The 15842-nt window shown below is 36.3% G+C and overlaps 1 protein-coding gene across 9 annotated transcripts in view; it reads right to left on the minus strand.

Moving 5' to 3' along the window:
• LARP4 (La ribonucleoprotein 4) overlaps positions 1 to 15842 on the minus strand; it is a 66248-nt gene that overhangs the window by 40258 nt on the left and 10148 nt on the right. For 6 of the 9 annotated variants that reach the window (XM_019419336.2, XM_019419337.2, XM_019419343.2 and 3 more), the window contains 3 exons: positions 4769 to 4916; positions 3964 to 4137; positions 1381 to 1456 (listed from right to left, as the gene is read on the minus strand). In XM_019419336.2, coding sequence (XP_019274881.1) covers positions 1381 to 1456; positions 3964 to 4137; positions 4769 to 4916 — 398 coding nt within the window. The remainder of the gene's footprint in view (positions 1 to 1380; positions 1457 to 3963; positions 4138 to 4768; positions 4917 to 15842) is intronic. The other 3 variants (XM_019419340.2, XM_053894586.1, XM_019419335.2) reach the window with 2 other exon arrangements.

Genomic DNA, 15842 nt, shown 5'->3' on the forward strand with positions numbered 1-15842 from the left:
TCTTCTGCTTGTGCAATACATTAAAAAAAAAAAAAAAAAAAAAGTGGCTGCTCAGCACTAACCTAGCTCAACTCCTGACTGGATTGAAGGTATCAATCTGCTTCTGCCTACCTGAAGAAAAACTCAAGTCTTGTCTAGAGGGGAAAATTACGTAACTTACAACTCCTAGCTTTTTTAATATGTCCAGTATATAATCAAAATTTATAAGACATGCAAAAAGGCAGGGAATTATGACAGGGAAGCATGAGAAAAACTCAGAAACATAAGCAGATACACAAACTATCCAGTTAGTAGGTGAAGATGTTTAAATAACTATTACAGGGGCGCCTGGGTGGCTCAGTCGGTTAAGCATCCGACTTCGGCTCAGGTCACGATCTCACAGTTTGTGAGTTCGAGCCCCTCGTTGGGCTCTGTGTTGACAGCTCAGAGCCTGGAGCCGGCTTTAGATTCTATGTCTCCTTCTCTCTCTGCCCCTCCCCAACTTGTGCTCTGTCTCTCTATGTCTCTCAAAAAACAAATAAATGTTAAATAAATAAATAAATAATACAAGTATATTACAGAAAATGAATTGTAAGCACAAATGACTAGAGAAAAGACAGAAGGCTCTTGCTTTTATTCTTTTATCCTGTACTAGACTATAAAGGCAAAGAGTAAAAAGGAGGGGAAAAGAAAGGAGCTATTTAGGATAAAGAATCAATTAAACGTGAGTCAAGAGTATAAAAAAGTCTATGATAAAATCCAGGTTTCTAGCTTGAAAAACTGGTTTACTTGGTCCTACCTCTCACGATATACAGGATAAATAGAAAACATTACATTTGCATGCATAGCCAAACTTCTGTTTATTTTGAAAAGGGCAGTTTTACATACTAAAGTTTTATGACATCTAAGCTGTAGATATACCTACATAATTATCTGTAAATAAGACATCTTGAAACGTCTGCCTGAAAGAACTCCTTATCTAATAGAAGGTACTGGTAACATAAATTCTATGCCCATCCACCTATCTTGCTAAAAGTAACTCTATGATCAAAGGTTACAAGAGCCAACTACTAAAAAATATAAATTAAGAGATAACCCACTTTTTTGAGAACCCTAAACCTGAATATGTTCATAGGAAAAGTATCTAATATCCTACCCAAAAGTAATCCAATCCAGTAATTTAATTATCTTCCTACTAAGACTAGATCCTTTTTGCATATCCAATTAGAGATTACATCTTTAAACCTAGTTAAGAAATATATTAAAGAATAATACCAAAATACATCACTGAAGGGAATTAAAACCACCATTCTTCCACTCTATTTCATGGGTATTTTACATCTACTAACCGAACAATGCAAAAAGTGAGAAATATCAATTAAAAACAAATGAATACTGTACCGGGAGAAACAGAATTCTAATTGTTTCTTCAGACATTCTTTTAGGTCTTCTGTAGAAATTGCTGAACTGCTTTCTCCTGAAGGTAGAAAACAGAGGAAAAAGTTAATATCAAATTACCGTAGGTGGTAAATATTACAAATTGTTGACTCAGAATAAGTTACAAAGTATGTACAAATTAAAATTCATGACAAAACTATTATTTTTAAAATTCAATTAGCACAAAGTCTAATTTCTTTCCACCTATCTATTCTATCTTTAGATAAATTTCAGATCAGTTTAAAATTTTATCAAGAAATGAACAAAGCACCATGAATACTAAAAATACTTGGCTTTCTGTAAAATACTACCCTAAATACTTTTAAAATGTGATACTACTTATTCCTTTAACGAAAGCTCAAAGAACAAAAGTAACAGTAATCTAAATTTGAAGGAACTAGACAAATAAATTGAAATATATGTATATATCTCTCCACATCTGTATTATTGATACTAAATCTGATGTTATTTATACTTCTTAAACTTCTATCTCTTAATACTCTTTTCATTTCTTAATTTTAGAGCACTTTATCTTCCTAGGAATATTTAACGTTTATTTATTTTTGAGACAGAGAGAGACAAAGCATGAACGGGGGAGGGTCAGAGAGAGGGAGACACAGAATCTGAAACAGGCTCCAGGCTCTGAGCTGTCAGCACAGAGCCCGACGCGGGGCTCGAACTCACGGACTGTGAGATCATGACCTGAGCCGAAGTCGGACGCTTAACCGACCAAGCCACCCAGGCGCCCCCTAGGAATATTTAAAACACTCAAACAGCCAAAGTTTCAGATCAACTCTAACAACCTTCTATGATTATATTATTTAAACCCAGAACAAGACTTTTCTTTCCCCCCCCAGGACTCAAGCCTGGAAAACCATCACTCTTTCATTAGAATCTTAAACAAAACATTACACACTCAAAGCATGTAATTTGTCCTCTTCTTAAAAAGCATTAGTGATTAGGCTAATTTCCTTTAAATGTACAGACAACAGAATGTGCATAAAGATAAATAAATTCTGTGCATGATTTTACCACTACCTTGTCTTATTACTCAAAATTCAAAGTAGTATTAGATATTAGATTAACGTCATTAAAGATGAATATAAGGGGCACTTGGGTGGCTCAGTCAGTTAAGCGTCCGACACTTCATCTCTGCTCAGGTCGTGATCTCACAGTTCCTTATTTCGAGCCCCACATCGGGCTCCACAATGAAAGCCTGAGGCCTGCTTGGGATTCTCTCTCTCTCTCTCTCTCTCTCTCTCTCTGCTCCTCCCCTGCTCATACTCTGTCTCTCTCGCAAAAGTAAATAAGACATTAAAAAAAATTTAAAAAAAAAGAAGCATTCTATTTCCATGTATATGCAATCTAATACAAAATCCAACCACCCAAGTGTGCTAAATAAGCAAGAACTTCATTTAACTTTTCAATGTCATTACAGCAAACCTATTAAAATACCAACTGGTTGCCACATTACTTAAACCAACTCTATGTTTAAAGTACCCAGTGGTTAAGTATATTATGACCACAGGTAGGGAGGAGAACCTACCACCTTAAATAATTATATGGAAATACCACCCATGCTACTTCAGGAATCAACTTACAAGCTGACAAAACTTAGAAATCTAGTCCAAATGTTTACAATAAATAAGGAAATTGAGGACAAAGGTTTGTACACCTTGACTGAAGTCAAAGAACTAAAGCAGCAATAGAAGAGAGTATTCCCTATTACATGTATTTTCCAAAGAGATCCTTTAAGTCAGAAAGATTGTTAGGTAGTTGGGGTCTATGGTCCATTTTTAGTTTCTTTTAAATCTCATCCATTTTAAATTCAGGCAACTACTAACCCATGCTAGTTTTATAAATGTGAAAAAACATGTTTCACAAGTTGAATTGCAGAAGAACCATGTTTTTAATACTGTGATTTTCTCAAAATTAATCCCTGCAATTTCACATTTATAAATGCATTTCACACTGACAGAAGTAATGGGAAAATTGACAGAACTTGCACTGATCCCAACTAATAGATCAAGAAACTTGGGACTCTGAAAAATTATAATTAGGGTCTATTTTCACTATATTGACTATTTTTCCCTTTTATCTTTAATTTCACACTCTCCTAAACAGGATCTTTTCTCTAAACATTCTTTTGAATTACAATTTTCAGGACACCTGCGTGGCTCAGCTGCTTAAGTATCTGACTTCCCCTCAGGTCATGATCTCACGGCTTCTGAGTTCAAGCTTCACTTCGGACTCTGCGCTGACAGCTCAGAGCCTGGAGCTTGCTTCTGATCATGTCTCCCTCTCTCTCTGCCCCTCCCCAGTTCATGCTCTCTCTCTCTCCTCAAAAAAACAAACTTTAAAAAATAAATAAATTACAATCTTCATGTTTGCCCTTTTGAAAACAGTATTTATAAAAATCATCTAACATTTTATTACCATACAGTTCTTTTCAAATAAAGCAGACTGATCCATGCCATAGGTTTATTAGAACAATAATAAAGAAACTGTAAGGGGAAAAAACACTAGTTTACCAAATGTTCATTTTACCAATACAAGCATAAAGTTTACCAGGAACGTCATATATTTGGTAACTCAGATCTTCTGGCCCTAAAATCATTCCATCAGTTGATTCTTCAATGCCTATAGTATTTCTGGTGGTTTCACAAGATGAATACATTACTTCGTATTCCTTACACATATCATCTGAAAGCTCTGTATTACCTGTATTAAAAAATATATAATGAAAGTAAATAGAAATTCAATAAATCCTATCTTTAGGAACTCTGGGCACTATGTCTTTTATAGTAAGATTTTAAAGAATTCTACCAGTTGGGCAATGTCCGCATGGTTTTAGTAAGAATTCTCTTCCCAAAGGAGATAAGTTTTGACCCTTATGGATAAGCTAAAATGATTAACAATAGTTTAAACTCATATAGCACTATTTATGTATCAGACAGCTACATGCATTTAATTCATTTAATTCTCAGAAAATCCTATGCCAAAAGTTAATTATTATTACTGTTTTACAGATGAAGGAAACAAGCACAGAGAAGTCATTTACCCAAAGTCAAACAGTGAGTAAATAGCATTGCCAATGATGGTATATCAAAATTAATTTATAAATACCATATTATAAGTGGGTTAAATGCTAGACCCAAAGACACAGCTACTATTTGAAACTAGTGATAACCCATTCATACTAAAAATAAGAACTGTGTACAAACTGCCTATTAAACATTTATAAATATATTTAATCAAATAATCAAAAGATGTACCCCAAAGTTCTATAAACTGGTTTGACCATATATTTAACCAAAATGTGATTTGTTCTGATGAAATATTTAGGACTTACCCTCAGGATGAGACCCTGATGTTGCTGCTGTTTCATGCCAAGAGCTTTCAGTTCCATGAGTTACTGGAGTGGCATCAGTATTTCCAGAAGGAATTTCTTGCCATACTTTGGCATTAGGATTTAAACCGGTTCCTTTAGATGTTACCTGCTAAATAATCAAAAGATCTATTTGTAAATTTTAAAAGTCAGTGTATTAAAATTACAATTTTAGATAATGGACTTGTCTATTTTTAATCTTTATTTTTGAGAGAGAGAGAAAGACAAGAGTGTGGGTGGGGGAGGGGCAGAGAGAGAGGGAGACACAGAATCTGAAGCAGGCTCTAGGCTCTGAGCTGTCAGCACAGAGACCGATGCGGGGCTCAAACTCAAGAACTATGAGATCATGACCTGAGCCGAAGTCAGATGCTTAACCGACTGAGCCACACAGTCACCTCTTTAATGGACTTTTCTATTACTTAAATGTGAAGGAAACCCCAATCATATTAAGTAATTTAATAATAAATATTAAATAATACTTTAAAGTATTGGGCTCAACTTGACAATAAATCTTTTTAAGTAGATTAACTTGAATGTGTATGTATAAAATTTAGCTACCTATACAATAAAAAATATATCTCTATAAACAATTAATACAGAAATGTTGCTTTACCCCAATCTACTTGCATTTGTCATAAAATTTATTCAAACTATTCACCTATCTTTGGCTTATTTTTATGTATTTAGAGCAAATATTTTAGGTACCTAGAAGGATTTTCCAAAGTATATAATTCTTATTGCCATCTACACTGTGATACAGACCTTTGACTCTAAACAATTCTAACATTTAGAAATTTTTCCCACGTCAAAAACAGCAATGTGGGGTGTCTGGCTGGCTGAGTCAGTAGAGCATGCAATTCTTGATCCTGAAGTTGTGTGTTTGAGCCTGCACACTGGGTGCAGACATTACTTAAAATCTTGGGGCTGTGAGTGGCTCAGTTGGTTAACTGTCAGACTCTTGATTTTGCCTCAGGTCAAGATCTCACATTTCATGACAAAATTGCAACAACAAAAAACTAAAAATAGGGGAGCCTGGGTGGTTCAGTGAGTTGAGTGTCCAACTTTGACTTGGATCATGATCTCTCAGTTTGTGAGTTTGAGCCCCGCATTGGACTCTTTGCTATCAGCACGGGGCCTGCTTTGGATCCTCTCCCCTTCCCCCTTTCTGCCCCTTCTTCACTCATGCTCTTTCTCAAAACTAATGATTAAAAACAAAAAAGACTAAGAAAATTCTAGAAAAGATATACATATATACCCACAAGTAGGAAAATAAAGTACCACTTAACACCTATTAGATTAGCAAAGTACTTAAAAATAATTCCCACATTAGCATAAAATTTGCAAACTCATTCTTTACTGGAGACTATATAAGACTATATAAAATGGTGCACTCATATTCTATTAGCATTATTTGTAAGAGCCAACAAACAGAAATAACCCAGTCAAAAAAACCAGGAACAAGGGAAATTATGATACACTTTCTAGGTAAAGTATTGCACAGCCATTCAAAATTATAAAGATACACGACCATATTTTATAAAATCTAAAGGGGTACTACTAAATCAAAGAAAAAATTGCTGTATATTAAAACTGTGATATCAAATACTATTAAGATGTATCCCATTTGCCAGAGAAGTTTAGAGTGTGCAACAATGTGCATCCTAGGGTTGACCAAATATGACAATGTCAAAATGGAAAATGCATTCACAAAATGAAGTGAAAAAAACCCACAACCACAATAACAAAAGCAAACATGTTAAGCAATTCTGGAGGAATTAGTACTTATATCAGTGTCTCCCTTTTACAGATAACCTATTAAATGAGAAATCATATATCCAACTAAAGACATACAGAGACTAAGTATGAAGTTAATATTAACAACAAATGATTACAACTCACAGATTATTACAACTGCAAAAAGTGCATAAACATAGACGTGGGCTAGAGAGGAACACAATCTGCTACAATACTCTGATCAAGGGTTTTTTTTCCCTTATAAAGCATTCCATTAAAATATTACCTTAAATTCGAATCATAAAAAATATAAAACTTAAAAAACATTTTTTCAAATCAGAGCATAAATGTTATAGTGCCTAGTACATTAACATCAAAGACTATTTTACACGTCTTGTGCCTGTATGTATATATGTAATATATCCCATTATTTTTTATACCAGTCAATATTTATTAAAGTTACATAAATGCTGATGAAAATCTTTGAACATCATTCTTTCCTTCTCCACCAAAGACATCATTCAGAAAAAAAAAATTTTTTTGTAGTAAACTCTTTAAGTTGTGGTTTCCCTGAAAATATTTTCTTAAATGTTTATTTATTTTTGAGGGGGGCAGGAGGGAGAAGGGGCAGAGAGCTTCGGAGACAGAATCTGAAGCAGGCTCGAGGCTCTGAACTGCCAGCACAGAGCCCAACACAGGGCTTAAACCCATGAACCACAATATCATGACCTGAGCCGAAGTCGGATGTCCAACAGACTTGAGCCACCCAGGCACCCCTCCCTGAAAATATTTTTACCCTCTACCTCTGCTATAGAAAGAATTTTTTTTTTTTTTTTTTTTTTTTTTGGTGAAAAGAATTCTTACTAGGCACACATTCCCTTTCAGGTTATTAAAGATATCCCCACTGCCTTCTGTTTTGTACTGTTACTGATCAGAAACCAGCTATTAGTCTAGCTATCATTCCTAATCTCTCTTTGCTCAATTTTTGTCAGTGCTGATTTCCAGTTTTACAATCATCAGTCTAAGTGTGAAATTCTTTATTTAATCTACTTAGGATTCACTGTGCTCTTTTGAAATCTGATGCATCAACTCTGTAAATTCCCAGGTATAGCTCTTCAAACTTTGCCTCTCCACCACCTACCTGCTCTATTACTTCCTTCTGGAATGCCAATAAAATATTTTGTACTTTCTCATACTATGTTCCACCTCTCTTTGTATCATTGTCTTTCCTATTTTCCATTTCCTTGTCTTTCAAGAAATTACATCCTGAGCAATTTATATTTCTTCCATTTCATCAATTCTCTCTTCATCTACTTCTAAAATGAACTTAACTTTTCCAATAAGTTTATAAGTTCTTTTTATAACTTTCATTTCTTGAAGTTCTTTTTGGTTCTTTTATCAAATCTGATGTTTTGTTTCCTGATCATCTTTTCAGTATCTTCCTTCCTTTAAGCATATTATTCTAATTTTATAGTCTGAACTTGATAAATTCACTATCTGCAATCTTTGAGGGTTTGATTTTGTGATGTTGTTTCTGCTAAATCATGCTCATTATGACTTACGTGCTTTATGATTTTATATTGTAAGTCCATTTTCCTTGGAACTTTATTTGTGGGAATTTTGAGCATTATGTTTAAAATATGCTCTTTAGGGGCGCCTGGGTGGCTCAGTCGGTTGAGTGTCCGCCTTTGACTCAGGTCAAGATCTCACAGCTCTTGAGTTCAAGCCCCATGTCGGCTCTGTGCTGACAGCTCAGAGCCTGGAGCCTGCGTTAGATTCTGTCTCCCTCTCTCTGCCCCTCCCCCGCTCATGCTCTCTCAAAAATAAACAAACATTAAAAAAAATTTTTAAATATGCTCTTTAGGAGAGGACTTGTTTTCCCTCTGTTAGATGACTGCACAGTTTATAAAACTACCAATCTGGTATTCCTTTAATTTTCAACATGATTTTTTGGGTAACAACTTGTGTGAATTTTAGCTCTACTTTGCAAAAAGAACATCTGTGGTTAGAATTACTAGGGAATACCTCTGCCTCACCAATCCAGAGTCACAGCTAAACCTGACAAGTTTCCTTTTCTCTGGGAAAGCTCACTCTCCCCCGGCCCTCCCCCCCCCCCTTTTTTTTTTTTACCATGTGTCCTGTCTCTAAGCACTGCCAATTAAAACCAAAGCTCTGGGCCAGTAAGAACCAACAGATGCATTAAGAGTAGCTCTACAGGGGCACCTGGGTGGCTCAGTCGGTTAAGCGTCCGACTTCAGCTCAGGTCACGATCTCACGGTATGTGAGTTCGAGCCCCGAGCCGGGCTCTGTGCTGACTGCTCAGAGCCTGGAGCCTGTTTCAGATTCTGTGTCTCCCTCTCTCTCTGACCCTCCCCCGTTCATGCTCTGTCTCAAAAATAAATAAACGTTTAAAAAAAAAAAAAAAAGGTAGCTCTACATTTATGACCTGCTTACCTCTTTGGATGAGTACTTTTTAATTATTTTTGGTCTGAAGACTTCATTTGCTTTCTTGCCAACTTAAAGCACTGCTTTAAAAAAAAAAAAAACTTTTGGGGCGCCTGGGTGGCTCAGTCGGTTAAGCATCCGACTTCAGCTCAGGTCACGATCTCGCGGTCCGCGAGTTCGAGCCCCGCGTCCAGCTCTGGGCTGATGGCTCAGAGCCTGGAGCCTGCTTCCGATTCTGTGTCTCCCTCTGTCTCTGCCCCTCCCCCGTTCACACTCTGTCTCAAAAATAAATAAACGTTAAAAAAATAATAAAAAAATAAAAAAAAACTTTTTTAGGGGTGTCTGGGTGGCTCAGTCAGTTAAGTGTCCAACTCTTTTTAATTTTTTATTATTATGTTTATTTTGAGAGAGAGAGGGGGAGAGAGTGACAGAGTGCAAGTGGGGGAGGGGCAGAGAGAGAGAGAGAGAGACACAGAATCCGAAGCAAGCCTCCAGGCTTTGAGCTGTCAGCACAGAGCCCAAAGCAAGCCTCGAACCTAGGAGTGTGAGATCATGACCTGAGTCAAAGACGCTCAACTGACTAAGCCACCCAGGCGCCCCAAGTGTCCAACTCTTGATTTCAACTCAGGTCATGACTGAGCCCCTGATTGGGCTCTGTGCTCATAGGGCGGAGCCTGCTTAGGAGTCTCTCTCTAGCTCTCTGCCCTTCCCCCACTCGCACACTTGTACTCTTTCTCAAAATACACAAACTTAGAAAAAAAAAATTCAAAAAAATATTTCAACCAATATTGTCAGTTTTTTCCAGAACATCTAGTTTATAATATTTCTTAAAAAAAAAAAGTATCAATATTGTCTTCATGAAGCTAAATTGAGAGTCATTCCAACATCTGAAAGACAAGTGTGGTATAACAACAAAAAAATTAACTTTATTCTGCCATCCAGTAATTATGCAATTACTGGCCCCAGTTTCTTCATTTTATTCACTTATTTATTTTTTAATTTTTTAAAATGTTTATTTATTTTTGAGAGAGAGTGAGAGAGACAGAGCATGAGTGGGGCAGGGGCAGAGAGAGAGAAGGGGAGACACAGAATCCAAAACAGGCTCCAGGCTCTGAGCTGTCAGCACAGAGCCTGACGTGGGGCTCGAACTCACACACCACGAGATCATGACCTGAACTGAAGGTGGACGCTTAACTGACTGAGCCATCCAGGAGTCCCTCCAGCTTCTTCATTTTTAAAGACGTAATGTCTACTCTACCATAACTCCTTATAGTTTCTACAAATCTTGGGCATCTGACTTCATTTCTTTGGTCATTACTTCTTCTTTCCCTCTTATTATTTGCACACACCTCTATTTTGCTAACCACAATAATAGTTTATTTACATATGTGTTCTAAAGCAAAGCACTGGGCTCGAGAAAGGGAAAAACTAGGTCTTCCTGTTCCAGGGAAAACGTACAAAGGACAAACAGGAATAGTTAACTGCAAGGTATCATTTTTACCTATTGAACTACTTAATGTCATTTTGACAAGTATAAAAGGAAGCAAACGGTTCATTGCTGTAATTCATACAGTTTTTCTTTTTTTTTTTTAATTTTTTTTTTTAACGTTTATTTATTTTTGAGACAGAGAGAGACAGAGCATGAACGGGGGAGGGGCAGAGAGAGAGGGAGACACAGAATCGGAAGGAGGCTCCAGGCTCTGAGCCATCAGCCCAGAGCCCAACGCGGGGCTCGAACTCACGGGGCCCCTGGGCCCCGAGATCGTGACCTGAGCCGAAGTCGGATGCCCAACCGACTGAGCCACCCAGGCGCCCCATTTCATACAGTTTTTCTAAGAGTTAGCAATGTTTATCAAAAGCCTTAAAAGTATACATTCTTTTAAAAATAGAATTACCATATGATCCAGTAATTTCACTATTGGGTCTTTACCCAAAGAAAATGAAAACACTATTTTGAAAGATGTATGCACTCCTAGGTTTACTGCAGCTATCTGCAATAAATTTCTTAAGCTACCTTGTCTGTGATATTGTTATAGTAGCTCAAATGGACTAAGACACCAACCACAGAGGATCTGTTCAATAACTGTAGTCCAGCCATATAAAGACTATCCCAGAGCCTTAAAATCATATTGTATGTAAAACTGGTGAAATATGAGTAAGTTCTGTGGACTGTAACAATATCAATTTGCTGGCCATTTATATAGTTATGGCAAGGTGTTACTATTCGGAGAAACTGAGCATAAAAGTACATGACACCACCCTGTACGGTTTTTGGGCAACTTGTGAATCCATAATTATTCCAAAATAAAATTTTTATAAATGGGGGGAAATATCGTAGAAGGCAGTGAAAATGTTCACAGAAACTTAGAATAAAAAACAAGCTGCTACCTTATGAAAGAAACTTTGAATTGTGTGAAATAATGCACAAGCACAGAAAACACTAGAGAGACTAAAAGCCAATGTTATAAGTGGTTATCTCTGAGCAGTAGCATTTTTATTCTCATTTTTGTGCTTTTCTGGATTTTCCTACAATTAACATCTACTACTTTTACAATCAATAAATAGATAATGAAACATCTAACATCCAAAATAAAAGACACATCAACTGGGAAAATCATCCTAGGCAAGTGACATAAAAGACTATTGTCTTCAAAGAAAGTAAGAAAAGTATAAACAAGCAAAAAGACAATTCACAGCTAATAAACATGGAAGAACATTCAATCACACTAGTCACTGAAGATATGCAAAATGAATCAATTATTTCATTTTATTTATTTATTTATTTATTTTTAACGTTTATTTATTTTTGAGACAGAGAGAGACAGAGCATGAACAGGGGAGGGGCAGAGAGAGAGGGAGACACAGAATGGGAAGCAGGCTCCAGGCTCTGAGCCATCAGCCCAGAGCCCGACGCGGGGCTCGAACTCACGGAGTGTGAGATCGTGACCTGAGCTGAAGTCGGATGCTTAACCGACTGAGCCACCCAGGTGCCCCACAATTATTTCATTTTAATCCAAATGGTGAATTTTTATAAATTGGGATGCCCGATGCTGACAAAGATACAGTAAACTGGGCAAGAGTAAAAACTGTCCTAAGACTTTTGGGAAGCAATTTGTCAATACTGATACAAAAAACTTTTAAAATGTTCACTCTTTGACCTACTGCAGTGGATTTTAACATAAAGGCTTTATATACAAGAGTGTCCTATATAGAATTACTCCACATAAAGAAAAATTGGAAACTGAAAACGTCCAACAAAAGAAGTTGTTGTGTTTTCCTAGGATAAAGTTTTTAAAACACAGTAATGAATCTGACAAGGCAGATAACTGCAACAACGACTTATTTTCTCATTTTAATTCTTGATAACCATGTTTGGTTAACTTTGTCTAAAGAATTCCATCAAAATCCTTTTCTTCCACAGAACCAGAAGCCCCTGAGCTACACAGTCACATAAAACATCTATCAAAGGATATAAACTGTACAACTGGACTTGGAAACTATCTGCCAAAATCACCACAAAAACATCCAAATTGTCAGTCCATAAAACTGACAGAAAAATCACCACCTCTATTTCTAAGCAATATATGTCATCACCAAATAAGCCAAAAGTGGTCTTCATTATTGGTCCATTTTATGCCATTTTATTTATCCTATGTGGGTGGGAAGAGATAAAAATGAAGGGAAAAATGAGAGACATCAAGTTCATGGCAAAAATGATACCTTCCGCTCATATAAGCAGTTTTAAGGTAACAGGAGTCCGAAACAGTCATCATGAATGTGGTAAAACCATGTCTTTGGTCATACATAACCATTTGTTTCACTTACCTATTTACTATCAGAAAATAGAAATCCCATGTCAATTAACCCTACAAATACTGAAAAATAAAGTATATAAACTGATTAAATTTGCTTCAAGCAAGTCAATCATCCAGGTTTAATTTTATATCCAATATTGAGAAGACCACTAAATTACAAGTACTTAAAAAAAAAAGACACAAAACACCTGTCATTTCATCCAATACAAACTTCAGGGTCCTACTAGAAGATGCTTAGGGGTATTTCATGAAAAATAAAAATGGAAAATTAAACTGGAAATTTTTCACCCATTCTGACAGAGAAGAACAACTAACATTTAATTTAGTTTAATTAATTTAAATTAATTACTTTAAATTAATTAATTTAGAACACTCAATTTATCTTCATTAACAACTTCAGTTAAATATTTTTATCATACACATTTTGCAGATAAGAAAAAAGTTATTTTACCTAAAAGTAATCTGCCCAGGGGCACCTGGGTGCCTCAGTCGGTTGAGCATCCGACTTCGGCTCAGGTCATGATCTCGCGGTTTGTGGGTTCGGGCCCCCGCGTCGCATCGGGCTCTGTGCTGACAGCTTGGAGCCTAGAGCCTGCTTTGGATTCTGTGTCTCCCTCTCTCTCTGCCCCTTCCCTGCTCATACTCTGCCTCTGTCTGTCTCTCAAAAATAAATAAATGTTAAAAAAAATTTTTTTTTTAAAGTAATCTGCCCAATGTTGCAAAGCGAATAAAGCAGAGGCAGGATTTCACCTCAGCAGTAGGGAGAGTCTGCCAATACATTTTTACAGTGGCTCTTAGCCACTACACTACAGTTAGTTACCTCAGAGAAAACTTTAAGACAACCAGTTATATACTACCTAAGGAATATAATAGACCTCCTCACCAAGCCAAATGATCCCTGGTTTAGTTCTGCCTAGACTAGCTAATAACCCAGAAAATATGGATACACCACCAGCTTAATAGGGTTCTGAGGGCAGAAGTCAATGCAGCTCTGCACTAATTTCTACCTCAGGATCAAGGTAATTTTCTATCCTAGGGCCACAGTTAATTTTTGGTAAAAAAAAAAAAAAAAAAGTAATATTCATGGCAGTTTATGCAATAAAATTTACCCTCTATCACAAAGCACTTTTCTTTACCTGAATTATTTTGTCAGCAAGCTCCACAATGGTGGTGACTTTGTGTAAGGTAAACCAGTCAACTGCTCTCTAGCACCTTGAACAATGATTAGCACACAGGAGGCCAACAAACAACATTTGCTAAATGAATCGATGGATGAATAAATGCTGAACAAGTGTTTCTCAAATTCTGTGCATAAGAATCCAGGGATCTTGCATTTTATAATGCACTTTTTTTTTTTTTTACATAATTTAAATAGTCCTAGACATACTGAGCCATTTTACTTCAAATTGTCATCTGATCAAGCCAATGGTTAACTACACAAATGAAATTTTAAAAATCCCCCAACTTCAAATATCAATATTAAATATCGAAATAACCCTTTTCAGGGGCACCTGGGTGGCTCAAGTCAGTTAACAGTCCGACTTCAGCTCAGGTCATGATCTCACAGTTCGTGAGTTCAAGCCCCACATGGGGCTCTGTGCTGACAGCTCAGAGCCTGGAGCCTGCTTGGGATTCTGTGTCTCCCTCTCTTTCTGCCCCTACCCCCACTTGTGCTCTCTCTATCTCTCTCTCAAAAATAAATAAACATTAAAAATTTTTTAAATTAAAAATAAAAAATAATCCTTTTCAAAAACGTGTAAAGTCAGCAGTCTGTTATTTTCAAATGAAAATGACCAGAAAACTGAAATGAGAGTTTTTCATAAGTGTATATGAAAGCAACAGCTCATGTGTAATGTTTATTATATACCAGATACTACTCTAAGTACTTTACGTTAACTGTCAATCTTAATAACCTTATGTGATATGTTAACATTATACTCATATATTAGTACTATCCTCAATTTATACGTAAGAAAACGGATAAACAGAGGTGAAACAACCTGCTTAAGGTCATACAACTAGAAAGGGGCAGAGCCTGAACAGCAGCCTGTCCCCAGTGCACTGTTCTTAACCACTTGTTTACGCAACCTTGTAGATAAATGTATCTTATTATTATTAATGACTGCCCTATTTTTTCCTTTGCTTAGCTCAAAAGGCTAGAATAATCCTGTATTTCTCTTACCTTGCTTAACAGCAAATTTTTGTAAATCCTACAAATTTACATTTCTCATAGCCAATTCAACAACAAATATTTTAGTACCAACTTATGTGCACTGTGGTAGTGATGGGGGGGGGGGGGAACTGCCAATAAGCACACAGTGAATTCCTTGTCTCTTCTGAAAAATTAAAAGTTATCATACAAATCAGGACGTTTTTGAGAATGAAACAGGGTGGCACATTTGTTCCAGAAAACAGGTGTACGTTATAACTACTTAGGGCAAAATGGGAGATGTGATCACACTACCTATTTTATAGTTTCCAAAACTAATAGGATGAAATACTGGCCAACTACGTACAACACAAACCCTGGATTACTCCTGACTTTTCTGCTTTGACACAGAAAATGCTTTTCTCTTGCCTCAGTAATATATAAACCAAACCAAACCCAACTCCTCATCCTCGGAGTCTGGCTTTAAGTCTACAGTTCATATCCTACCTCTAGAAATATTCACCTGAAGTACCCCCCTCTGTCTTTGGTTTAGGTAGAGCCAGTCATTTATAAATAAAGAGATATTTCCTGAACTAAAGTTTGGCTTAAAAATGTGGCTCTGTTACAACTTAACAGACAAGAAAAGAGACATGAGCATATGACATTCAAAAGTTTCTTTTCCTTACATTTACCTATACTTGTACATTAGAAAAAAATTTCTTTCTAAAAGAGGAAATACAAATCACCTATTTGCATTTTATCATTTGTATTCCTTTAAATTTTGCATATAAATGAATCTGTATTTTAACATACTGCAAACCTCATTCTTGTTTTAAGACTTTTACCTGCCCAATTAAAAGTATACTCTTAAACCATAAAAAATTTAAAATAAGAT

The sequence above is a fragment of the Panthera pardus genome, unplaced genomic scaffold (genome assembly GCF_024362965.1).
Source record: "Panthera pardus isolate Hobbes unplaced genomic scaffold, ASM2436296v1 HiC_scaffold_6, whole genome shotgun sequence".
NCBI classification, from domain to species: Eukaryota; Metazoa; Chordata; class Mammalia; order Carnivora; family Felidae; genus Panthera; species Panthera pardus.